This window comes from Procambarus clarkii, chromosome 58, assembly GCF_040958095.1.
Source record: "Procambarus clarkii isolate CNS0578487 chromosome 58, FALCON_Pclarkii_2.0, whole genome shotgun sequence".
Lineage (NCBI taxonomy): Eukaryota > Metazoa > Arthropoda > Malacostraca > Decapoda > Cambaridae > Procambarus > Procambarus clarkii.
In genome coordinates, this window is record NC_091207.1 from 19902012 (window position 1) to 19929930 (window position 27919).

Here is a 27919-nt window from a genome sequence, read left to right on the forward strand (position 1 = left end):
ATGATACAGACTGATGTGATGGTACAGGCTGATGTGATGGTACAGGCTGATGTGATGGTACAGGTTGATGTGATGATACAGACTGAAGTGATGGTAAAGGTTGATGTGATGATACAGACTGAAGTGATGGTACAGGCTGATGTGATGGTACAGGTTGATGTGATGATACAGACTGAAGTGATGGTAAAGGTTGATGTGATGATACAGACTGAAGTGATGGTACAGGCTGATGTGATGGTACAGGTTGATGTGATGATACAGACTGAAGTGATGGTACAGACTGATGTAAAATGGTACAGACTGATGTGCAATTGAGGTTTATTTATTAATAGAGGCTGATATATTGTTACAGGCTGATATAATGATAATGCTGAAATAATACAGGCTGATCTATAGTTACAGCTGAAATAATAGTACTAGATCATGTATGGTTACAGGCTGATATTATGGTACAGGTTGCTGAAATAGTACAGGTTGATATACGAATACAAACTGTTGAAATGGAAGATGGAAATGCAAGATTTCAGGATAAAATAATAATGCAGGCTGTGGAAATGTGTTAGTCGACGTAATAAAGCAGGCTGCTGCGGTATTACAGGCTGCTATAAGAGTACATGAGCTCTACGACAACAGTAGTAGTAGTAGGCATCCATCAGTCTCAGGAGACTATGGAGTTGCGCTCTGGTTGTCGGTCCTGCTCAAGAACCAATCCATCACTACACCGACAAGTGCAAGTCGATGGGCAATTACTAATCACTCATTTCTTTAGAAAAGCCAGTCACGCAGGGGAATAAGGGTGTACCTAAACCAGACTGGCTTGCCATGAGCATGAGGAAAGTATCCAGTGAGATGAGAGAAGATCACAATAACATCCAGACATATACGCATCAAGATAACCACTACGCCCATCAGGAAGCGTATTAGATGATATCCTAAATATGCCATATTCGTCACCACCTTATTTTTCTTTTTGGGGGTAGGGGGACTAGGGTTTTAGGGGGTGGGGAGTGAAGCCTTTTTGGGGGTAGGGGGACTAGGGTTTTAGGGGGTAGGGAGTGAAGCCTTTTTGGGGGTAGGGGGACTAGGGTTTTAGGGGGTAGGGAGTGAAGCCTTTTTGGAGGTAGGGGGACTAGGGTTTTAGGGGGTAGGGAGTGAAGCCTTTTTGGGGGTAAGGGGAGGAGGGCTTTAGGGGGTAGGGAGTGAAGCCTTTTTGGGGGTAAGGGGAGAAGGTTCTGTGGGGGAAGGGGGTGAAGATTTTGTAGTGGTAGGGGGTAAAGGTTCTTTGAGGCTAATGGGTGATGACTCTAAGGGGGAAGCGTGTAAATGGTCTATTTAGGGACGGGTTGTAGACGCTGCAAGAGGAGGACCAGCAAGCTCTGAAAGGGCAGAAGGTAGAAGCTCTTCTGGGAGACGTACCCCAACGTGCCCATGGGCAGGCAGTAAGACAACAGGTGGAGGTGCTGGTACCCAAGGGCCCACACACAAGCCCCCGCTCCGACCCGCTCGGGGAGAGACCTCAGCCCGCGCGCAACAGCCAAAGGTCTACTTCAAACGGAGAAAGAATTTTGTCATCCGTTTATCACTCATTTACACATTCTTGGGCCTTGATCAAACTGCACATTACCAAATTACATTTATTGACTGGATGTTTTACATAGTCAGGATGAAACGTAATGGCGTAAGGATGGCAGGATACAGGCTGGGAGGGGTGAGGATAGAAGGATAAATGGTTAGGATAGAGAGAGAGACAGAGACTGGCAGGGATAATGGACCAATGGACCAAGAAACATTACAGTTCGCCAGGGAACATGAGCACAACAACACAACAGGCTATAGCCAGAGTCTCCCGGAACACAAATGGTTCACACCTCGTCACAGACACTATCGAAAGCTTGGCCAGTGAGGCCTCCCACCATCACCAGGACCCACTGTAACTAACAAGGAAAGTTACTGAAGAGTAACGAAGCAGATTAAGGACATTGGGATCCCTCCAACACCCTCATTCAGGATACGAACACTCGCTATATCAAATATACTGGCCAGTTACGATACGTTATATCCACCTTCTATGCCTTTCGTATGCTTTTCCATTGGAGACTTTCAGCGCCGTGGAGAGGGGGGACCTGCTGCATGGGTAACAGCTTCTCCCCCGAATCAACCTACCCTGGCTTTGCGCCCTGGTGAGGCCACTCCAGACCGACAACCAGAGCGCTACTCCATAGTCTCCTGAGACTGATGGATGCCTACTACTACTACACACACACCGAAACTACAACGTTGATACAACGTTCGAACAAGTTTTAACACTTCCTAACCAGTTATAACAACCAATATAACAAGTTGTAACAACGTTCTAATACGTCATAAACACGTTAAGCCAAGATGTAACAACTTTATTACAAGTTGTAACAAGCGGAAAATAGACACAGTTTCGGTTTGTGTTTCCAGGGTACTACCTTCGCTGAAGATAGTATTGTCTTCAGTGGACCAGTAGCAGACGGTGTTGAGTAATTATTATTATTCATCACTTGGACACTGAAAATGTCCTGCAAGGCATAAAAAGTAATCGTCACAATTTTTTTTTCAGCCCTGTGCTCCAAGCCTCGCATCCCCAGGGTTATACAACGTAATAATTCATAATTAATTTTGTAGCGGACGGGACAGTTGTTTATTTATACACGTTAGGCTTATATCGAGTTCCCCCTCCCCCCCCCCCCGCACCCAAAGGTCGAACTACTGACCTACCCCAACATGCAACCCTACAAGCTTTTTTTTTTTATCTTTATTTAAGAAGATACAATATAAATCATATATATACATAAGTTTTACAAGGCAATTATACATTACAATTCTCAGTGAATAAGTGTTTCATTAGTACCCTGCAAACACAAACCTATACTGCCTCTATGTTCCGCTTGTTACAACTTGTAATAAAGTTGTTACATCTTGGCTTAACGTGTTTATAACGTATTAGAACGTTGTTGCAACTTGTTATATTGGTTGTTATAACTGGTTAGGAGGTGTTAAAACTTGTTCGAACATTGTACCAACGTCGTAGTTTCGGTGTGTGTTTCATTAGTATAGAATATCATCCTCCCCCTCCGTCCCATCCCAAATCCTTATCCTGACACCTTCCAAGTGCTATATAGACGTAATAGCTTGGCGCTTTCTCCTGATAGTTCTGCGTCAATTACGTTAGCTGGTAATTTATTCCTAAAATCAACAACCCTGTTTCCAAACTAGTATTTAACCAGTTATTTTCTAAAAAAAAAAAATAATATTTTCTAATAAAAACTTCCATTGGAAACTTCAATGGAAACAAATCCACAAGGGCCGTGACGAAGATTCGAACGATTCCAACAGATTAAGGCAGTGTCTGGGATGCTCCCGGACGCAGGTTCGAATCCTCGTCACGGCCCTTGTGGATTTGTTCATTTGATGCATCACGTTAGTGTGATCTCTGTGTGTAGTGTAGTTCAATGGAAACAATTTCCATTGTTTCGCGTTCTAATTTGTGTTGTCATGCAGAGGGCGAGTCACAACAACGTGGCTGACCACGATAACCAAACCAATCAGAAGATGAAGAGACGACGACGTTTCGGTCCCTCCTGGACCGTTATTAGGTCGTTTCTTGCGTCGTTATATGTAACGCCTTATTAAATATACATTTGTTATTCCATTTCACTCACTTGTACACTTCAGTCTTATCAAAACTTACACTTGTACACTTCAGTCTTATCAAAACTTACACTTGTACACTTCAGTCTTATCAAAACTTACACTTGCACACTTCAGTCTTATCAAAACTTACACTTGTACACTTCAGTCTTATCAAAACTTACACTTGTACACTTCAGTCTTATCAAAACTTACACTTGTACACTTCAGTCTTATCAAAACTTACACTTGTACACTTCAGTCTTATCAAAACTTACACTTGCACACTTCAGTCTTATCAAAACTTACACATGAACCTCCTTAAAGTTCTTGACGTACAGGACGGACACTAATTTCCGTCGTTAGATTTGCAATCCGTCATTATAAATGTTCAAGTGAATTTATGCCCGTTCTTAAGAATGGTGACCGAACCTTAACATAAAGGGAGGGAGGGAGGGAATTGTCAAGGGAAAGCGCCGAGCCATTACGACTATAGTAGTAGTAGTAGGCATCCATGAGTCTCAGGAGACTATGGGGTTGCTCTCTGGTTGTCGGTCTGGAGTGGCCTCACCAGGGCGCAAAGCCAGGGTAGGTTGATTCGGGGGAGAAGCTGTTACCCAGGCAGCAGGTCCCCCCTCTCCACGACGACTATATAGCACTGAGAAGTAGTCAGGATCAGGATTTGGGATGGGACGGGGAATGGGAAGGAATGGTGCCCAACCACTTGTGGACGGTCGGGGGATTGAACGCCGACCTGCGTGAAGCGAGAATGTCGCTCTACCGTCCATTCACTTGGACGGGTCGGTTGAGCGACGGCCTTGCTTCGTGCAGAGTCGGAGTTTGATCCCGATAGTCCTTGGTCCCTCCCGTCCTCATATCCAACTCATTCTCCTGTTTAGATAGTAGTTTTTGTACATCATAATACAAAGATTGCCGTTCTAAGGAATCAGATAGTAGAACTTTGTACTATTCACTTTATAGTCGGAAAAAAATAAGCTAAAAAAACATACTCCAATATTCCTAGGCCTAGTATAGCACACAAATGTACTACATTAGGCCTCAGATATCGTGTTTTTGGCCTAGTAAGATTAGGTTGGGTTAGTTTAGTTTCTCTTTGCAACAAAAGTAGAAAATAGTTTTGCGTCAATAGTGCCAATTTCTACTTTCTAATTTTGTTGTACGTCGGTATATATACTATGGTCCTCATCGTTACTATAAGTACTACCAAAGCAGGAGGCTGGGCTGTCATATTCTAGGGTCATTGTTCTCATATTCCTTCCAAGTAATGTACAGTCATATTGACATAGAACTGTCTCTTGGTAATGATCTTTCTGTATACACACAGAGATCACACTAACGTGATGCATCAAATGAACAAATCCACAAGGGCCGTGACGAGGATTCGAACCTGCGTCCGGGAGCATCCCAGACACAAAAGTTCAGTAGAACTTCGGTTTCAACTCTTTTACCGTGTCGTAGCTCAGTCGATTAAGGCAGTGTCTGGGATGCTCCCGGACGCAGGTTCGAATCCTCCCTCGTCACGGCCCTTGTGGATTTGTTCACCTTACTGTATAATCTAAACTAGGCCTAACAAGGGCATGATAAAGCTAAAAAAAAATAACATTTGACGTCGTAGAATCGTTTCGTGTTGATCTTAAAAGGCCTATCAGCCTTAATATCAACCTACCTTACCTACCAACCTCTGGAGGGTTATTAAGGTCAATTGTGGTTGGTCACCACAATTGCTTACTGACCAACCAGCAAGTTTCGAGATGGGCTTTTAAGTTCAAGTAAGTTTATTTAGATACTAAAATACATCTTATAAGGACGGAGTAGCTTAGGCTATTTTTATTAAAATAGCCACAATACCGCCTTCTATTTCTACTGCCTCAATAGCTAACTGACTTATGAGCTGTTGTTGTTTTAGATTCAGCTACTTAGAACAAAAGTTCCAAAGTAGCACGGGCTATGGTGAGCCCGTAGTGGACTTACCTGGCACAGTAGCGGGGCTGTAACTGAGTTATGAGCAAGTATAAAGTGTATATATACTGAGGGGCAAGATATACACCTCTCAGTATATCCCGGTCATGGGTGTATAAACTCAGTATATATATATCCGCTTTTGTCCACATAAAGTATGTCTAATTTCAACATTGTCCACTTATATGATAACTATTATTATTACTTAGACTCAGAACTATTCATTTGTTAAAACATTAAACTCCATTTGCAAATTTTGTTTTCCAATTTTTTAAAATGTAAATTGTCTAATAGCAATTTTTAGACTTTTTCTGGTATTATTTCCCGACCTTTTTTTTATCACCTGCAAACTCACTATCGTTTCTGTTCAGTGCGTGTGTGTGTATTGTTTATATAAATTGTAAATAACAGAGGATCCCGGTCAGAGCCCAGGGGGGGGGGAAACTCTATTTGGAACGGTTTGGCACCTGGAATTCACGCTTTGTCTCGTTCTGTCTCTCATTCTCTCTCTCTCTCTCTGTCTCTGCCTCTCAATGTCTCCGTCTGTTTCTCTCTGTGTTTCTCTCCACTTCTATTTCTCCCAACCACATGGGCTGGACGGTAGAGCGATGGTCTCGCTTGCATACAGGTCGGCGTTCAATCCCCCGACCGTCCACAAGTGATTGGTCACCATTCCTCCCCCCCCCCCCTCTCGTACCATCAAAAATCCTTATCCTGATTCCTTCACAGTGAAATATATTCGTAATGGCTTGGCGCTCTCTACTGATAGTGCCCTTCCCTCCTGTCTCTGCCTCTGCCTCTATCTCTCTCTCTCTCTCTCTCTCTCTCTCTCTCTCTCTCTCTCTCTCTCTCTCTCTCTCTCTCTCTCTCTCTTCACTTCACGACCACTGGCCACACTTAAAGAATCGCGCCATCATTCTCTCAATGAGAAGTTTGGAGACTTGCCTCCCAGGACTAAGCCCGTTAATCTCTCAAGTTCGGTTTTACTTTCCATCTCCAGCCGAGGCTGAGTGATGACACCACACCGCTCCCCATCCAGTTTACAAATTCCATACAACCATCTTCTGAGACTGTTTCGTGAAGCTGAAATATGGCTGGGGAAGGGCCGCCTTTTGTAGCTGATTCGTGAAGCGGGAACATAGGTCGCCATATGGGGTAATGCAGACAAAAGTAGTTTGGTAAACCATGATGTGTACACCAGATGGCATGAAGCTGTCTACATTCCACAAGGTGGTAGGGTAAACCTGTCAACACCACATGGAATCGTAGCGTGAACCTCTCCGACAACGGTTTGAAAGACGGGGGTCCAAGAGCTAGCAGCTCGGGTCCAGCAGGTTACAAATAGTAAATACACACACACACACACACACACACACACACACACACACACACACACACACACACACACACACACACACACACACACACACACACACACACACACCCATACACATACACACAGCCTTACCTGTGGGCTCCATCCCACCATATGCAAGAGCCAGTTACCAAACCTATCCATCAGACCACACACTCTCAGCATCTCCGTTCCGTCCCGGTACACACCCAAAGCAGCAACAACATCCCTTACAGATCTTATTTTGCTTTGATATCACGTCCAGCCAGTAGAGCAATGAGCTTAAGCAATTCTATCACAGATATCCTAAGCTGACTTAACGAACTTTCCGTGTAAGTTTATCGCTTGGTGGTATATCACTGCAGAGAAAGTTTAATTTAAAAGTTTCAGATCAGAGCCCCTAGCACTCGTAGCATTGGATACGACTGGTCTTGTTTCGAACTTAGAGAAGGACTGGCGAACGCAAAGACGGACTTTCGAACCCAGAGACGGAATTACGAACGTAAGAGATAGACTAGCGGACGTACAGACGACCTGCCAGACGTACAGACGGTCTGGCAGACGTACAGACAGTCTGCCAGACGTACAGACGGTCTGACAGACGTACAGACAGTCTGCCAGACGTACAGACGGTCTGGCAGACTTACAGACGGTCTGACATACTTACAGACGGTCTGACAGACGTACAGACGGTCTGACAGACGTATAGACGGTCTGCCAGACTTACAAACGGTCTGACATACTTACAGACGGTCTGACAGACGTACAGACGGTCTAAATGACGTATAGACAGTCTGCCAGACTTACAAACGGTCTGACATACTTACAGACGGTCTGACAGATGTACAGACGGTCTGACAGACGTATAGACGGTCTGCCAGACTTGCAAACGGTCTGACATACTTACAGACGGTCTGAGAGACGTACAGACGGTCTGACAGACGTATAGACGGTCTGCCAGACTTACAAACGGTCTGACATACTTACAGACGGTCTGACAGACGTACAGACGGTCTGACAGACGTACAGACGGTCTGACAGACGTATAGACGGTCTGCCAGACTTACAAACGGTCTGACATACTTACAGACGGTCTGACAGACGTACAGACGGTCTGACAGACGTATAGACGGTCTGCCAGACTTACAAACGGTCTGACATACTTACAGACGGTCTAACAGATATACAGACGGTCTGACAGACGTATAGACGGTCTGCCAGACTTACAAACGGTCTGACATACTTACAGACGGTCTGACAGACGTACAGACGGTCTGACAGATATACAGACGGTCTAAATGACGTAGAGACAAGTGAACAAACATACAGTCTATTACACACATACAGAGACGAGCTCAACACCCCAATATATATTAGCAGCCCTTACAAATCTGCGACCAAAAATGAAGTGAAAACCAAGGATTTGTTTTGTTTTTTCAAGACATGATTGTAGCGTGATAAGTGGACATGAGAGTGAGGTGGCACAGTAATAATAGAGCCAATCAGCACTTGGTTAATTCCCAATGAATTTGTGCAAAAATTTTGGTCATAATTTCGTCGTAACTTATTCCACCAGAAATGGGCAAGTGGACCGGACCTCACATATAATATATATATATATATATATATATATATATATATATATATATATATATATATATATATATATATATATATATATATATATATATATATACTCTTCTGTTATCGTCTGGCCTGAAAATTACTCTGGTCAGGTGTTTACCAGCTATTTAGGTACTATTTTGTAAGATAAAAAAGATAGCCCTTAGGCAGATATTTGTCGTTTCGTAACACTGTTTTTTTTATTTTAATTCAGAGGAAAATGAAAATAAAAAAAGTTTAGTTTTGAAAAAATGAGTTAGGTGCATTATACAATAAAAATGGGGTTATATACAGCAGAATGAGTTAACTGCGCCCATCATTCACCCATTGACCCAAAAATCTACACACATGAGTGTTTGGTGAGTCCCATTAAGACTCACCTTACAAGTCACTGAAGCACTCCATACCACCCACTCAAGACCCACCCACACCTGTACTCCACACACACACCTGACCCCATAGACTCACATATGTGCAATCCACTGCCATCACCACATACCCCTCTTACCACTTGATACAGATATCAGAACACCCCCCTCCAAAAAAAAAATACCACTCCCCTGCCTTCAAAACACTACCCTCCTCCCCCCAGATCCCTCCCCCAAACCCCCTCCCCCAACCCCCCAAACCCCCTTAACTCATGAACACACACGCCTGCACTCCCAACTGACAAAATATGGGAACACAATACAAGAATTATCCATTATTTTCTCTGAAGGAGCATTAGACCATTTTTACGGGGACATTTTTTTCTATTGGAAAACCCAAAAAATCCTGCATTGAAGGAAATAATACCGCTTCTCCTTAGAGCTTTCTCAGAGTATTTTCTGCAATAGATTTTGTTGAAAATACTTTTATGCATTGCATTTCATCGGCTATATTATATTTGTTACGGTATTGCCTTTTGTATTTCAACTGTGTATTTATTTGAGAAAATTTCACCCTTAAAACATAGTGGAAGGGGAAGAGAGATAAAGGGAGAAATACAGAGAAAAGGAGGCGAGGAACAGGGATAAAGGAGCTAGAGAATAATAACAATAATAATTAATATTTTTTTATTATTTTTTTATTATTTTTTTTATTATTATTATGATTTTTATTATTATTATTATTATTATATCAATATTTCTAAAAAATTATATGATTTATTTAAGTGAATTAAATTAAATCTAAGTGAATATCTGCAGACTACACAAATACATCTTAAGAAGAAATAAATCCAAATTTATTGGTGACAAATACATCCACAAACGACTATAAGATTTTCCTTCATACACAAGTATTTAAAAACTCCATTAACCTTCGCCTTTAAAATGTATTCGTAAATTTGTATAAATTAATAGATTTTAAAATGATTAATTCCATAATTGTAGCATTGAAAAAGTCATTATTAATTTGCTTATTAGTAAAATAAAATCTCATAGACGCTTAGGAAACACTCAACATGAAAAATTAATTTAATAAATCTTTTTAAAACAACATGATTTTCAAACAAACTGTTTTTACATTTCACGATTAATCTACGTAATTTTTTTTCCTGGAAGACATACATCTTCTCCAACATTTATTGGTAATATTTAAAATTTAATTTTTAAAATAAATAAATTATATATATTTTTTTAAAACTGGAAGTAGACATAAACAAGCGGAAAAAATATCCGGTCACGTTAAGATAACGAAAAATATATCCATACAGGTCAAGCAAGAAATATATTCATGTAGGTTGAAATATATCCATGCAAAATGTATACTAGCACCGGAATTATACATTTATTGGTTGGAGGGCGTTGGAGGTGTTAAAACTAACATAAACACGTAATTAGACTGTTCAAACACCTGGTATTACCATCTTCCATGAGTTACGTCAAGTGCCAACTGCCCAATTACCGACTCCGTCTCTCTCTCTCCGAGAGTTCAAGTCCAAGCCCGACGGTTGGAGTGCCGTGGCGGACGGCTCACTCTGTTAATATCAGCGAGTCCTCTACAATATTCCCTGTCAATACAACTAAGGGCCGAGCTGTATTGATCCCACCTATCATCATATATATGGCGAGACTCGACGTCGTCGTGCCTTCGTATAACTTGACAGCTTATATGATTATACGTATTCTACCATCACAGCAAATTATATAAGTATGGATACGTGGGCGCCAGTTTAGGAAGCGGGAGCAGGTGAGCAATTTACAAGAAGGATATCTCTCTACGCACACTACTTTGTCGCTACTCCTACAGGAAAGGTACTGTGCCAGGTGTTGAGTACACGCTGCTTGACAGAGGGGTTTAGCGTCATGAAATAAAGGGGAACCTAAAATGAACTCGTTTCTATCAAGAATGTATAAGTGACCGAATTATAATTATATTCCACGTTATGCTTGAACCTCGTCCTCCCTTTATGCAGCTCTCTTTGCCCTTGATGGTAGTGAAGGCTGTAGATATATGCATACAGCATTACAGCATCATTACAGCATTATCACAGACACAGAGCATCGTTAATGATAAGAAACTATGATCCAGTTTTGTGGATATTTTGGACTAACGTTTAGAGTAATTAGTTGGGATTTTATACTAAATTAATCTCCGATCGTTCTAAGGTGTTTTGTATCCAGAAGAGTCGGGAACATAGGGGAAAAATAGACCAGTTTCCCCTCTCACATAGTTTTAAATATTTATGGGAAAATATATAAAAAGTTAGTATCTTCATATATTGGGTTATACCATTGGAGATAATACTCTTTGTTAGTACATTTATAAATGTTACCAATTTGACTACATAGGAAGAATGACCTGATTATTTGAATATATTTGTCACTGACACTTCAATTTTATTATATATATATATATATATATATATATATATATATATATATATATATATATATATATATATATATATATATATATATATATATATATATATTACTTCATATAAATTTTTACCACAAGTCGACCTTTCAAACAGAGGCCGCAGCGACGCTAGAGGTAAATCAAGTCGAGAGTTTGTTATAAGTCAAGATTTACGGTAAAGGGATTGGGTGCTCTTGAATCCTACTCACGTTTCCAGCCCAAGCTTAATAAAGCTTGGCGTCTCCAGGGGCTGCCCACCTCCACACACGCACGCTGCCCTCCCCTGCCCTCCTCACAGTACAGCCTTCACATAGCATGCAGGCGATGAGTCACAATAACGTGGCTGAAGTATGTTGACCAGACCACACACTAGAAGTTGAAGGGACGACGACGTTTCGGTCCGTCCTGGACCATTCTCAAGTCGATTGTGTGAATGTCTCACACAATCAATCTCACAATCGACTTGAGAATGGTCCAGGACGGACCGAAACGTCGTCGTCCCTTCAACTTCTAGTGTGTGGTCTGGTCAACAATTCACATAGCATATTTCCCTGGGCTTGCTTCAGTCTGGCTTAAGCTTTCCTAGGCATTTTTTTTTGTGTAGCTTTTATTATATTTGAAATAATATATTTAATCTCCTAAATCAATTATCGACCACTTTTCGCAAAGTATTTGTTCTCTTCTTATCTTGAGGTTATCTTGAGATGATTTCGGGGCTTAGCGTCCCCGTGGCCATTCCTCGACCAGGCCTCCTTTTTTGTTACACACACCCCTTAGGAAGCAGCCCATAGCAGCTGTCTAACTCCCTGGTACCTATTTACTGCTAGGTAACAAGGTAAAGGTCTTTCCAAGACTTGCAAACTATCGTCGCCAATTATACACACTTGTTTCACAATAGACTTACGTTACATTCCTAAGTTTGTTTGTATTGCAGGGAAAGTAATAGGGTAAGGTTTATCATGATCTATGCTAACAAGTCAGAAGTTGTTTGCTCCTGTACCCATTTGTGTACAACTGGTACGATAAGGATTTCCCTGAACTATGGGAAAAGAAAGCTCTCAGTCTACTAACAGGAGTCAGATACCGTTTACTTCTGTATATACCTGTGTAAAACTGGCAGGCCGAGGCTTAACTTGAGCTATGGAAAGGGAAAGCTCCCTGCCTGCTAACAGGAGTCAGATACCGTTTACTTCTGTATATTCCTGTGTAAAACTGGCAGGCCACGGCTTACCTTGAGCTATGGAAAGGGAAAGCTCTCTGCATGCTAACAGGAGTCAGGTACCGTTTACTTCTGTATATTCCTGTGTAAAACTGGCAGGCCGAGGCTTAACTTGAGCTATGGAAAGGGAAAGCTCCCTGCCTGCTAACAGGAGTCAGGAAGTGTCTACTCCTGTTCTCTCCTATTTAAAATAAAAAGCATTAAGAAAGATTTAATTGTTGATCATCGAAGTCGACACAGCTTTTGTCTTCAGACAGGGCCACACATCTTGTGGAAATTATAATACTTCCATTCTCCAGATTATCCCACTTCCCACTATCCATCTTATATCTACTTGGCTTACTAAACACACTACCACATTTCCATCAGTTTGACTGAAATATACAACCAAATATATTTCTTGCCGTTGGAGACTTCTAATAGTCAAATCTGCTAATTAATCCATGAAAAATTAAGGATTAAAAACTCTGAAAGGTCTGTTAGGAATTACACCGTAGAGATTAAACGGATTCGGCGATTCGAGGAAGACACGGGAATCGGAATTTGTAGTGGGGAGTTTACAAGTAGAGGACTGGCAGACTGAAAATCCGGGAGACTTTATGAGCTCTGGTAAACTTTGTGGAAAGTAGCTCAGACAGTTTCTAAAACTATACATTTTATACAGAAATATATGCATGCATACATAGATACACACACACACACACACACACACACACACACACACACACACACACACACACACATACACACAAAATACTGTCATTCGAACTTAAGCACTGGAAAACCTCACATAAACCTCTCACAGCCCTGACATATATATTATGGCTGCTTCAGGACCTTATTTTACCAGTCCAGCGAGGGTTATCCCCCAAGGGATATATGGTGAGCCAAGGGAGGTGACTTTGGGAGCTGGGGATATCCCTGGCGCCCTCGCCTGGTATCTAGGAGAATTTACTGAGTATGGAGCTCCTCCGAAACACAGGTAGCAAACTAACCTTGTAAACTCTGGAATTAATGAGGGTGCTGGTACCACGTCATGTACTGGGGTGAGTACCATGTTACATACCCATGTGGTGAGCATATCTCCCTTGTTTCCTCCCCCCCCCCCCCCCTTTCTAATGGCATGAGAAACAACACCCTCCCCCCCCCCCTCGAGCCCAACACGTACACAACGTGATCACAACTTTATTTGTTTACTATTTAGGACCATAATAACGTTGCTACAACGTACTGCGTTGTTTGCGTTGATTGCTTCAGGAGACATGTTTGGTGTGACTTCTGTGACATCAGGCCCTTACACTTCTCTCTCTCTCTCTCTTTCTCTCTGGCAGTTTCATGAAGTAGATCCCCTCATTTGTACCTTGTGTCTGGCCTCCTGCTTCATCCACCTAGCTTCATTACCTTCCATTTACTTGAGTTAAACTCTAGTAGCCATTTGTTAGATCCTTCAGTCTGTCCAAATCATCTTGTTGCCCCTTGCTATGTACATATGCATCTATGTGTACATCTTTCTCTGTGTGTACATCCCTATATCTATATCTCTGAATGTCCGTGTGCGTTCGCTAGCGAATATTGTATATTTCGCGTGGCTGAAGAATTGTAATTTTCAAAATACAATAAATGCCATGAAATTATTTGTTAAATCATTTTTTTTGTACATTTCAACTATAAATTCTGCACATATTGCATGTGCCACACGTCTACTCTAAAATTTATTGCCCTTTTGTTTTGTTTTCATGAGAATAACCGGTCATATATTTTCCAGTTTCTTGTTATTATTACCAAAAGTCGCATTTATCCTCCGCAAATGCAAAATACAATTTAAATATATATATGAAGAATGAATAAATCAGCTATATAAATTACAGTCAAAATATAAAACCACCTGCGAAATATATAAATAAAAATAAAATAAAATGTTTATTTAGGTAAGGTACATACATACAATAAATTTTTACAAAGATTGGTTGACTTATAGGTAGAGCTAGTACATACAATGACTAAAGCCACTATTACGCAAAGCGTTTCGGGCATAAACGTTTCGGCATTTCGGCATTTCGGGCCATATCTTGGATATAAGGCACTTATATCAATATAAATCAATATAAATCCATATCTTGGATATAAGGCACTTATATCAATATAAATCACTGAGATAAGTATAAGGCACGTGTTGAGGTATTTGTTGATGATATAAGTAAGAAAGACTTGATTGGACTGGTGTGGGAAGAGGGGTAGAAGTTGACATGGAGATTGATTGGAACGGAGACATCACTACGAAGACTTCACATAGGGAGACATCGCTACGAAGACTTCACATAAGGAGACATCACTACGAAGACATTACCACGGGAGACATCCAAAGCGAGATATCTATACGTCATTGTGAAAGTTTCCGGTCAATGCAATGCTGTAGTCTTGTGCATTAAGTCAACGAGAAAGACTGAAAAGCACTTTTAGTAGTCACGTCAAATCTTGTATCATTTCTACTCAGCTTAAGGATTGCAAGTAGGTCGCATACAGGCCAACCTGGGGTAGGTTCAGCCTTCCTGATGACCTAGACAGTCTCCGTGGTGTAGTGGTAAGACACTCGCCTGGCGTTCCGCGAGCGCTATGTCATGGGTTCGTATCCTGGCCGGGGAGGATTTACTGGGCGCAATTCCTTAACTGTAGCCTCTGTTTAACGCAACAGTAAAATGTGTACTTGGATGAAAAAACGATTCTTCGCGGCAGGGGATCGTATTCCAGGGACCTGCCCGAAACGCTACGCGTACTAGTGGCTGTACAAGAATGTAAGAACACTTGTATATATCTAAAAAAAAAAAAAAAAAAAAAAAAAAAAAAAAAAAAAAAAAAACGAAACGAAACGAACGAAACCTGTTAATGTTAAAAACCCTTTTTAAACAAAATGTTAAAAAACTTGTTTTTCAATCATGGCGGCTTTGTTTACATCTGTGAAACAGACTATGAACCCCGAAGCACTACGAGGTTCTTTATAACAATAATAACCTTAGTGTGTCGAGTCAGCAGGATTAAGAAAAGATGTACAGGTTTCGTAGGTGGTCACATAAATGCTTGATAAATCCTGGTTTAAGACTGAATTGGCTTCTGGGTAGCGTAAACCAGGGCTTTCCTCGAGATGAAATGGGCTAAGGCTGTCCACTGGGTATCCCAGGAGTTAGGTTTCCCACTGGCTGTCTCAATATCCTCTCCGTAAAAAAATGCAGGGGTTTAGCCCCTACTAACCACGTCAAAACCTAGGCTACCAACCTAACTTGCAAGAGTTTTAAGTATGAAACGTCAATACTGCAGTGCTACGGGCTCACCACCCTGGAAACACAAACCGAAACTGTCTCTATTTTCCGCTTGCTACAACTTGTAATAAAGTTGTTACATTTTGGCTTAACGTGTTTATGACGTAATAGAACATTGTTACAACTTGCTATATTGGTTGTTATAACTGGTTAGGAGGTGTTGAAACTTGTTCGAACGTTGTACCAACGTCGTAGTTTCGGTGTGTGTTTGGCGGGCATAGACCGTGCTACTTGGAACTTTGTTCCAGGTAGCGAATCTTTAACAACAACAACATGCAGTGCTTTTTTTAATTTCCCTAAACTACTGCAATTTTTACGGTAGGATCAATTTGGGTAAGAATGTAGTGAATTCATTAAATAAACAGTTTAGGGTTTGACTAGGTCTGCCTTATGGGTAAATTAAAACAGTTGTTCTTAAGAAAATGTAAGCCAGGCTGTTCTTTATGTGATATTGAGTGTTGGCCGGCCTCCGAGGAGCCTCAGCCGAGGGTTGTTGTTGTTGTTGTTTTAGATTTAGCTACTCAGAACGAAGTGTCCATGTAGCACGGGCTATGGTGAGCCCGTAAACAGCCGAGGGTGACTGGCCTAGGCCGGGTCGTGTTCAGAGTGACCCTGGTCAGGGTCACCAGTCACACTTGCCAACACCAGCAACCGACGTCCGAATCCTCTTATTAGGAGATATATTGACCAGACCACACACTAGAAATTGAAGGGACGACGACGTTTCGGTCCGTCCTGGACCATTCTCAAGTCGAATTGTCTTGAATCATTCTCAATCGACTTGAGAATGGTCCAGGACGGACCGAAACGTCGCCGTCCCTTCAATTTCTAGTGTGTGGTCTGGTCAACATACTTCAGCCACGTTATTGTGACTCATCGCCTGCATTAGGAGATATAGTTTGGTGATGGACCTACCAACCTCTGGAGGGTTATTAAGGCTACCACAATAACTAACTGACCAACCAGCAGGTAAACTTTAAAGTCCTTAACATAGTCCAGGACCAAAGTGTGTGTATACACACACACTTGTGTGTAAATACACCAATTCAGTGTATGTATACACCAAGACGAGGAGTATGTCCAGCTACACTATACACGTGAAGATGTTTGTGATCCGGGATTAGGTACCTTTTCACCGACTCCTGTTCTCATTGTTTGCCACTCTGTAAACAAAACACAAACCCCCAATCTCCTAACCTACACAGAATCGTACGAACCCAAGCAACCCACCTAACCTATCAAGTCCGATTCGTAGGAAATGTGTGCCTCTACTTGTCATAGTAGGTTGCATTTTTAATGTTGTTAACCATAAAGTAACCAACGCGACCTATTAGTTAAGAGGACAAGCTGTTTGACTAGCTAGAAGCCTGACGCTGGAGTGTTTGTTTGTTTTTAGTTTAATTATAGGACAGAAGTCTATGGCTAGGGGTTCCGGGATAGAAGCCAGCGGCTAGTGGCTCCGGTGTATTAATCGATAACGAGGGATTTGGAGGCAGCGCTAAGTTGGTAGCAACAGACGCTTACACAGCCACAACACACACACACACACACACACACACACACACACACACACACACACACACCAGCTGAAGTGTTGCTGGCTGTTGAAAACGACTGGATAAAGTCTCAAGGATTCTGTCTCGGCCGCTAGACAAAGTCACCCACGCAGCTGGACTTTGACCTTCAGCTGCGCCTTACCCTCGACTCGACTTCCTTCTTTTTGTCATTTTCTTATACGCGAAACTTGTCATAAGATTATAAGACTGTCTCACTTATCTCTTCGTCTCCTTGTCCTCCCTTCTCCTCCTTCAGCCTCCGTCTATTCTCGCTTCTTTCGCTAGCTTTGACTACTGTCCCTTCTGTCTCGTTGTCTCTCTCTCTCTTCCCCTTCTGTCTCTGTCTATTCCCTCTGGGCTCTTTTTTTTTTTGGCTGATCTGACGGTAAAAAAAATCCCACCCAAGAGTTTATTGGTAAAGCAGGAAAATCTCTGAGGCAAGACGAGGGTTGGAACGGTTGGGCGAGTTGTGATAGGAAGGAGTGTCATTACAGGCAGAGTGGAACCTGTTGTTATTGTTATGTAGATGGTGTTGACGAACTGTGTGTGTGTGTGTGTGTGTGTGTGTGTGTGTGTGTGTGTGTGTGTATGTGTGTGTGTGTGTGTGTGTGTGTGTGTGTGTGTGTGTGTGTATGTGTGTGTGTGTGTGTGTGTGTGTGTGTGTGTATGTGTGTGTGTGTGTGTGTGTGTGTGTGTGTGTGTGTGTGTGTGTATGTGTGTGTGTGTGTGTGTGTGTGTGTGTGTGTGTATGTGTGTGTGTGTGTGTGTGTGTGTGTGTGTGTGTGTGTATGTGTGTGTGTGTGTGTGTGTGTGTGTGTGTGTGTGTGTGTGTGTGTGTGTGATGTGTGTGTGTGTGTGTGTGTGTATGTGTGTGTGTGTGTATGTGTGTGTGTGTGTGTGTGTGGTGTGTGTGTGTGTGTGTGTGTGTGTGTGTGTGTGTGTGTGTGTGTGTGTGTGTGTGATGTGTGTGTGTGTGTGTGTGTGTATGTATGTGTGTGTGTGTGTGTGTGTGTGTGTGTGTGTGTGTGTGTGTGATGTGTGTGTGTGTGTGTGTGTGTGTGTGTGTGTGTGTGTGTGTATGTGTGTGTGTGTGTGTGTGTGTGTGTGTGTGTGTGTGTGTGTGTGATGTGTGTGTGTGTGTGATGTGTGTGTGTGTGTGTGTGTGTGTGTGTGTGTGTGTGTGTGTGTGTGTGTGTGTATGTGTGTGTGTGTGTGTGTGTGTGTGTGTGTGTGTGTGATGTGTGTGTGTGTGTGTGTGTGTGTGTGTGTGTGTGTGTGTGATGTGTGTGTGTGTGTGTGTGTGTGTGTGTGTATATATGTGTGTGTGTGTGTGTGTGTGTGTGTGTGTGTGTGTGTGTGTGTGTGTGTGTGTGTGTGTGTGTGTGTGTGTGTATATATGTGTGTGTGTGTGTGTGTGTGTGTGTGTGTGTGTGTGTGTGTGTGTGTGTGTGTGTGTGTGTGTGAATATATGTGTGTGTGTGTGTGTGTAATTACCTAAGTGTAGTTACAGGATGATAGCTACGCTCGTGGTGTCCCGTCTTCCCAGCACTCTTTGTCGTGCTGTGTGTATTCACCTAATTGTATTCACCTAATTGTGCTTGAGGGGGTTGAGCTCTGGCTCTTTGGTCCCGCCTCTCAACCGTCAATCAACTGATGTACAGATTCCTCAGCCTACTGAGCTCTATCATATCTATCTACATTTGAAACTGTGTATGGAGTCAGCCTCCACTACATCATTTCCTAGTGTATTCCATTTACTAACTACTCTGACACTGAAAATGTTCTTTCTAATGTCTCTGTGGCTCATTTGGGTACTCAGCTTCCACCTGTGTCCCCAAGTGCGTGTGCCACCCGTGTTAAATAATCCATCCTTATCCACCCTGTCAATTCCCCTGAGAATTTTGTATGTAGTGATCATGTCTCCCCTAGCTCTTCTGTCTTCCAGCGACGTGAGGTGCAGGTCACGTAATCTGTCCTCATAACTCATGCCTCTTAGTTCTGGGACTAGCCTTTTTTCTGGGACTTAACTTTTTCCAGCTTCGTCTTTTGCTTGACTAGATACGGGCTCCATGCTGGGGCTGCATACTCCACGATTGGCCTTACATACGTGGTATACAAGGTTCTGAAGGATTCCTTACAATGGTTTCTGAAAGCAGTTCTGATGCTAGCCAGCCTCGCATAGGCCGCTGATGTTATTCTTTTGATGTGGGCTTCGGGAGACAGGTTTGGCATGATATCAACTCCCAGATCTTTTTCTTTGTCCGTTTCGTGAAGGACTTCATCTCCCAAAGTTCCATTTTAAATGTTACAAAGTTCTTCCGCTCCAGATGTTCCACTAGTTTTTTTTCGCACAATCTTTTCCATCATCTTGCATGGAATGCAAGTTAGGGACACTGGCCTGTAGTTCAGAGCCTCCTGCCTATCACCTTCTTGTATATTGGGACTACATTGACAGTCTTCCAAATTTTTGGCAGTTCACCTGTTACCAGTGACTTGTTGTACACCATGGAGAGTGGTAGGCACAGAGCTTCTGCTCCTTCCTTTAGAATCCATGGTGATATTCCACCCGGGCCTATAGCCTATGTCACGTCCAAATCTAGCAGAAACTTCCTCACCCTCCCACAGGTAATCACAAACTCCTCTAGTGGTGTCTGGTTTGATGTTCCCTCCCTTATCTCTGGATTTACGGGCTCACCATAGCCCGTGCTACATGGACACGTCGTCCTGAGTAGCTAAATCTGAAACAACAACAACATATCTCTGGGACTTCTCCTTGCTCTGCTCCTAACCTAACCTAACCTAACCTAACCTAACCTAACCTAACTTGCTCCTCGCCTAAATAAATCCTTCACAAAGGTTTTCAATCCTTCTCAGTCATTTTAAATCCTTCCCAGTCTTTCCACTTCCGTCCAACCTTCGGCAAGTGTTTCCAATCCTTCTCACGTGTTTTAAATTCTTCCCAATAATTTTCAATCCTTCCCACTTATTTTCAATCCTTCTCAGTATTTTCTAATCCTTCCTAATCCTACCCAATACTTTGAAATCATTCGCCTTTCTTTCCAATAGTTTGCAAGCCTTCCTAATAGATTACAATCCTTCCCAATCGTTTTCAAACCCTCCCACTCAATTATTTCATACAGGTCGGCGTTCAATACCCGACCGTTGCAGTGGTAGGACCCCATTCCTTTCTCCCCCCCTCCGTTCCATCCCAAATCCTGACCCCCCCCCCCCCACATTCCAAGCGCTATATCGTCGTAATGGATTGGCGCATTCTCTTGATAATTCCTCCTCTTCCCAATCCTTTCAATCCTTTCCACTCCTTAATAATTTTCAATCCCTTCACATCCATTTAATTCATACGAATCCTTCCCAACTCTTCCTGTCACGATTTCCAATGATTTCCGCCGTTTCATAGTTCCACCAAAAGCACCTGCTCTCCGGCGAATAGTTCTCTAACACGAGTGGGGCGGGAATAACGGCCAACCCATGCCGTTGTATCCGTTAAAATCCGTTGCATCCGTTAAGATTCGTTGTGTTCGTTAAAATCCGTTGTGTCCGTTAAAATCCGTTTTGTCCGATAAAATCCGTTGCGTCCGTTAAGACTCGTTGTGTCCGTTAAAATCCGTTGCGTCCGTAAAGACTCGTTAGGTCCGTTAAAATCCGTTGTGTCCGTTAAAATCCGTTGCGTCCGTTAAGACTCGTTGTGTCCGTTAAAATTCGTCATATCAGTTAAAATCCGTGAGTCTCCGTTTAAAAGGATTCTCGGGTGAAAGCCAGCGGATTCGTGAGTAAAATCTCTTCGTTTTGAGAAGAAATGAAATGATGCCCTGAGGCCATCTCCCGGCACCTGTTTAGCCCGAAGTGGAAAATATTTGGATTTGGTGAATTGTGTTGAGCATTCTTGATGAGACGTGGTTCAGGAGGGTGGCGGTGTTCGGGTGGTTCATCACGCCGAAACATGGGTTCAGGAAGGTCGATGTGTTCGGGTGGTTCATCACGCCGAAACATGGGTTCAGGAAGGTCGATGTGTTCGGGTGGTTCATCCAGGAAATGTTTAATAAAACACTTATCTTCTTCATTGTTATGTCATTACGTTGGTCTTAACACAAGTTCGTCTGAATTTGAGATTTAGAACTTTATAGTTCCCCCTGAATCCAACCCTTCTAGATACTCAATAGGGGGGTTTATCTCTTCTCTCTAGTTTATATTTTTCCCACCTAGGTAAAGGTTCCTCATATTCATATTGTTGAGCCGGGTTTCTAATGCATTCCTAAGCGTTGGTCTTACGTAGGTTGTATATAATGTTATAACGTCCACTTGATCGCGTACCTGCAAGCTACTCGGACTTGGATAATTTCGAGTGTGTTGTAGACATAATTTTGATAATGTGTTCTACAGTGGCTGGGTTGGGCACTTTGCATGTGTATGTTTTAGTAACTTTTTCATAAATTTGACCTGTAATATCTCAAGTCATCTTCTCAGCCTCGTTCCTAATCTCACTATTTTGCATTCGTTCAATGTAAATCGAGTGTGTGTGTGTGTGTGTGTGTGTGTGTGTGTGTGTGTGTGTGTGTGTGTGTGTGTGTGTGTGTGTGTGTGTGCGCGTGTGTGTGTGTGTGTGTGTGTGGTACACCGAGTTAGGAAGCACCTGGCCACAAAGTAATCATCGCGCTTGTCATGGTATCCCCCAAGAAACCCTTCAAGGGGGAGAGAACTTAACGTAATCGCCAAAAGTGGCGATTACCAAGACCGGGAAAGAGGCTTTCTCTCTCGCTCTCATCTCCTGCACACACCCGCTGATCGATGGAGGGCTACCTGGAGCCTCCCCGTCTACACCTGTCCACTACTGGCTCCTTCAGTCATGACAGATGCAGTATTGAAGGCTACACCTGTCCACTACTGGGTCCTTCAGTCATGACAGATGCAGTATTGAAGGCTATACCTGTCCACTACTGGCTCCTTCAGTCATGACAGATGCAGTATTGAAGGCTATACCTGTCCACTACTGGCTCCTTCAGTCATGACAGATGCAGTATTGAAGGCTACACCTGTCCACTACTGGCTCCTTCAGTCATGACAGATGCAGTATTGAAGGCTACACCTGTCCACTACTGGCTCCTTCACATGTTTACATGTTCCATAATACACAATTCAAAACAACTATTTCTTTTTTATCCTGACGTAAAACATTGTACGCTGATATCTTAGCAATTATAAAAATCAACTCGTCAGTCGTTCCACGTAATAGGCAGAGTTGAGTTCACAACATCATCAACACAACGTTCCCTTCTCATCAATATCATCAGCACAACGTTCCCTTCTCATCAATATCATCAACACAACGTTCCCATCTCATCAATATCATCAACACAAAGTCCCCTTCTCACTATACACCCTCACCGCCCTTTCCTCTAAACCTATCAGTCCGAATTTTGTCACATTTAAGAATCACAAATCCCGTAGGCCTACAGGTGACCTGAAGACTGGGTAGTGATGGGCAGTGATGGGCAGTGATGCCCATTGACGCGTCGGGGTCCAGATCGTTGCCCATTTCCTTGCCATGAAATGGCCAATTATACTCATTTCCAATCTCGCTAAATTAAATACTCCATCCTCACTTTAAATTACAGAGATGAAGGGGGAACGATGGGGGAAAGGTGGCGAAGGGAAGGGAAGGGAAGTTGGGGAAGAATAGGGAAGATATTGAAGTGGTAAGGAAGGTGTAGAAGGGGGGAGAAGGTGTGTAGTTAAGATGGTAAGAGCGTAGACGACAGTATGTAGGGAAGATGGTTACGATAACAGAGATAGTGAGTCATGAAGAGTGATGAATGATGAAGAAATTCGTCACCCGAGCAATGCCGGGTATATATATATATATATATATATATATATATATATATATATATATATATATATATATATATATATATATATATATATATATATATATATATATATATATATATAATATGCACCATCCACCGCATAACTTCGAACCCACATCAGTGCTTCTACGGATTTTCCCAATATTAAAATAATTTGTTTTGTGACAGAAACTGAAAGATTTCTGTCACCTTTAACCTATCAGGAGAGGTCGTGTGCCAGGAGACAGTGGCAACAAATAGACGTCATCAGACGGTAACTACCATCAGAGGGGAGTTGATTGGTGAGGGGCGGTTATTATCCGGTGAAGGATGAACACTAAATGAAATGTCAGTGAGGGGCAATCAGTCCACCAAGGAGCAGAAATTACCTAAATTGAAGATCCAGTATCAGGAATCACTGCAACATAAGACTCAGCATCATGGATTGCAACAACAGAGGACTCGGCAACAGAGATCACAGGAACAGAGATCACAGCAACAGACGACTCAGCAACAGGGGAAAGCCTCTATACACCTTAGACAGTCTCTATATACTCTGTATAACAGTCATAACAAACCAAGGACAGTTCTGATCTACCAGGAACAGTCAGAGTATACCAGGCCAAGCCTAATATGCCTGAGACTGTTCTGATATACCAGGGATATGTCACGAAACCTGTACATCTTTCACTAATCCTGACGAATTTGTTTATATTTATCAATAAGACAGTTTTCAAGCTTTGGCAAACACTTAAATAAACGTAAACAAAGCCGCTATCATTGAGGAAAGATGTACAGGTTTCGTAAGGGGTTATGTATCTGATGAATCCTAGCCCTGGATGGTATAGTTGTTATCACTGATACAGTAGACATTGTATTTTCACCAATGACATGGCAGTTATTGTATTTTTACAATTTACATGCTACTTGGGTTATGATAATTGTTTACATCAACCATCACAATCAGAAAACTGTGGTTTAGGCATTGTTAATGAAGACTTATATGAAAATGGGAAGTAAATATTTATTGAGCCAATACTATTGTTAGTAACAGGAGTAATTGAGAAGTCACAGTTTAACGAAGACAAATACAATCACTCCTTCAATTTCATCTCATCGTCAAAGAAAAAATTGGAAATACAATCTTAAGCTGACGAAGGTTTTGTCCCACGAGAGAGAGAGAGAGAGAGAGAGAGAGAGAGAGAGAGAGAGAGAGAGAGAGAGAGAGAGAGAGAGAGAGAGAGAGAGAGAGAGAGAGAGAGAGGCACACATCGTCATTTTAACGAGAATATCATATAAGGAAATGCCCGATAAGGGATTCCAACTAGGGAGAGATATCAAGGGAACGGGACGGAGTTTCAAAGGAGGGCGAACCACAGAGAGGGTTCCTACAGTGGGCGTGGAGGCTGATACCGTCAGAGACAGACGCGAGCCGAGAGGGGAGATGGTGTCCTTTAAGCCAGAGCGCCACCTCAAATTCCCCACTGATTAACTTAGAGCTTCAGTAAAGGTCCAGACAAGTCTTAGCACTTCCTATGCCAATCCACCACTGCTCGTGGTGAGAAATGTGTGCTTAACACATAGAGATCACACTAACGTGATGCATCAAATGAGGTAATCCACAAAGGCCGAGGGAGAACGGCCTATTGACATAGCTCAGGTGCAGGGGGGAGTTGTGTAAAATCCTAGTTTGTGCCTCGGAGAGGCTGCGGGATCCAGTAAGTTCAGTAGAACTTCGGTTTCAACTCGTTTTTTTAACCCTGTCGTAGCTCAGTCGATTAAGGCAGTGTCTGGGATGCTCCCGGACGCAGGTTCGGATCCTCGTCACGGCCCTTGTGGATTTGTACATGTGTGCTTAATGCTTCTTTGATTCTTATTAAATGAGAACGAAAGAGCAGTGTTTCTCGGTGTCTGAGTCCCGACGTTTGCTTTATATTCCAGTGAGGCCCACGATGATCTGCTCTATTTTGTCTGGGGCGGATGAAGAGTCCCACACGACCACCTGCAAATAGACACTAAGCAATCAACCAGAATACGGTCGCGGCAAGTGTAGATACACTCACCACAGGTGGCGATACTATCACCCTAACAGGGAATACTTGCACCATAAAGTAGTATCAATTCACCACAACAGAGACCCTCACCCTCCACTCACCCTCAACAACACCCTACCACTCACCCTCAACAACACCCTCCACTCACCCTCAACAACACCCTACCACTCACCCTCAACAACACCCTACCACTCACCCTCATGACAAGGTGTGAATGAGTGTAGGGTGAGGTATACCGCCACACTTTCTTAATAAGTACAACGTTATTTCCGTTGTTTTCTATTGAATAACCCATCCAAATGGGCTGGACGCTAGAGCGACGGTCTCACTTCATGCAGATCGGCGTTCAATCCCCGACCTTCCAAGTGGTTGGGCACCATTCCTTCCCCCCTCCCTGCCCCATCCCAAATCCTTATCCTGACCCCTTCCCAGTGCTATATAGTCATAATGACTCGGCGCTTTTCCTGATAATTCCTTTCCTTTCTATTGAATAATTCTTCTAAATCATCGAAAAGTGCAGTGAAGACTGTACATTTTATCGAAGGAAATTTATTAACTAGGAGAATATTTTAAACATTCTGCTCAGACATTAGAGCCCAATATAACCATTTACTGTACCACACACACAAGTTAATTGGTTGTGGTTATCTTGAGATGATTTCGGGGCTTTAGTGTCCCCGCGGCCCGGTCCTCGATCAGGCCTCCTTTTTGTAACATCCCCCAGGAAGCAGCCCGTAGCAGCTGTCTGACTCCCAGGTACCTATTTACTGCTAGGTGAACAGGGGTATCAAGGTGAAAGAAATTTTGCCCATTTGTTTCCGCCTCCACCGGGGATCGAACCCGGATTCATAGGACTACACTTCCCGAGCGCTGTTCACTCAGCCGGTGAGGGACGTAGCAGAGTGTGTAAACTAAGAATTGTGATTCATATATTTTAGGTTATCTTGAGATGATTTCGGGGCTTTAGTGTCCCCGCGGCCCGGTCCTCGACCAGGCCTCCACCCCCAGGAAGCAGCCCGAGACAGCTGACTAACACCCAGGTACCTATTTTACTGCTAGGTAACAGGGGCATAGGGTGAAAGAAACTCTACCCATTGTTTCTCTCCGGCGCCCGGGATCGAACCCGGGACCACAGGATTAGAAGTCCAGCGTGCTGTCCGCTCGGCCGACCGGCTCCTCTTGGTTGAAACAATCCCTTGGTACAATTTTTTGACGATGAGATTTGAGTTACCAAACTCAATTTATATTTTTATATCTTACTAATATCTTACTAATATCTTATATCTTACTTATATCTTACTAATTTATATTTATATCTTACTCAATTATATTTTTAGTGTTCTTAGCGATTTAAAGTTAAAACTTCAGAGAAAAGGCGGTAATATGGTAAAACAAATTGAATATATATTGAAGCGTTTCAGATGTTAAGGCGATGAGTTAATAGTCATCAACAAGCAAGCGTTAAAAGTCATCAACAAGCAAGTGTTAAAAGTCATCAACAAGCAAGCGTTAAAAGTCATCAACAAGCAAGCGTTAAAAGTCATCAACAAGCAAGTGTTAAAAGTCATCAACAAGCAAGTGTTAAAAGTCATCAACAAGCAAGTGTTAAAAGTCATCAACAAGCAAGCGTTAATAGTCATCAACAAGCAAGTGTTAAAAGTCATCAACAAGCAAGCGTTAATAGTCATCAACAAGCAAGTGTTAAAAGTCATCAACAAGCAAGCGTTAAAAGTCATCAACAAGCAAGCGTTAAAAGTCATCAACAAGCAAGCGTTAAAAGTCATCAACAAGCAAGCGTTAAAAGTCATCAACAAGCAAGTGTTAAAAGTCATCAACAAGCAAGCGTTAAAAGTCATCAACAAGCAAGCGTTAAAAGTCATCAACAAGCAAGCGTTAAAAGTCATCAACAAGCAAGTGTTAAAAGTCATCAACAAGCAAGCGTTAAAAGTCATCAACAAGCAAGCGTTAAAAGTCATCAACAAGCAAGCGTTAAAAGTCATCAACAAGCAAGCGTTAAAAGTCATCAACAAGCAAGCGTTAAAAGTCATCAACAAGCAAGCGTTAAAAGTCATCAACAAGCAAGCGTTAAAAGTCATCAACAAGCAAGCGTTAAAAGTCATCAACAAGCAAGCGTTAAAAGTCATCAACAAGCAAGCGTTAAAAGTCATCAACAAGCAAGTGTTAAAAGTCATCAACAAGCAAGCGTTAAAAGTCATCAACAAGCAAGCGTTAAAAGTCATCAACAAGCAAGCGTTAAAAGTCATCAACAAGCAAGCGTTAAAAGTCATCAACAAGCAAGCGTTAAAAGTCATCAACAAGCAAGCGTTAAAAGTCATCAACAAGCAAGCGTTAAAAGTCATCAACAAGCAAGCGTTAAAAGTCATCAACAAGCAAGCGTTAAAAGTCATCAACTCAGCTATTATACTTTCCAACACTGTCACGACACACTGCTGA

The 27919-nt window shown here is 42.4% G+C and overlaps 1 protein-coding gene across 1 annotated transcript; it reads left to right on the plus strand.

The window, feature by feature from the left end:
- LOC138353579 (uncharacterized) lies at positions 1-27919 on the plus strand. The gene is made up of 3 exons (XM_069306768.1): positions 1-273; positions 456-558; positions 26895-27919. The coding sequence occupies exons 1-3, from the start codon at positions 1-3 to the stop codon at positions 27917-27919; spliced, it is 1401 nt and encodes a 466-aa protein (XP_069162869.1).

Bases quoted from the DNA above. Each gene is read 5' to 3' on its own strand.
- LOC138353579 (XM_069306768.1), top strand. From the start codon at position 1: ATGATACAGACTGATGTGATGGTACAGGCTGATGTGATGGTACAGGCT. The intron at 274-455 runs GTACAGACTGAT...ATTATGGTACAG, and splicing joins TGATACAGACTGAAGTGATG to GTTGCTGAAATAGTACAGGT. The intron at 559-26,894 runs GTTAGTCGACGT...TCAGATGTTAAG, and splicing joins AATGCAGGCTGTGGAAATGT to GCGATGAGTTAATAGTCATC.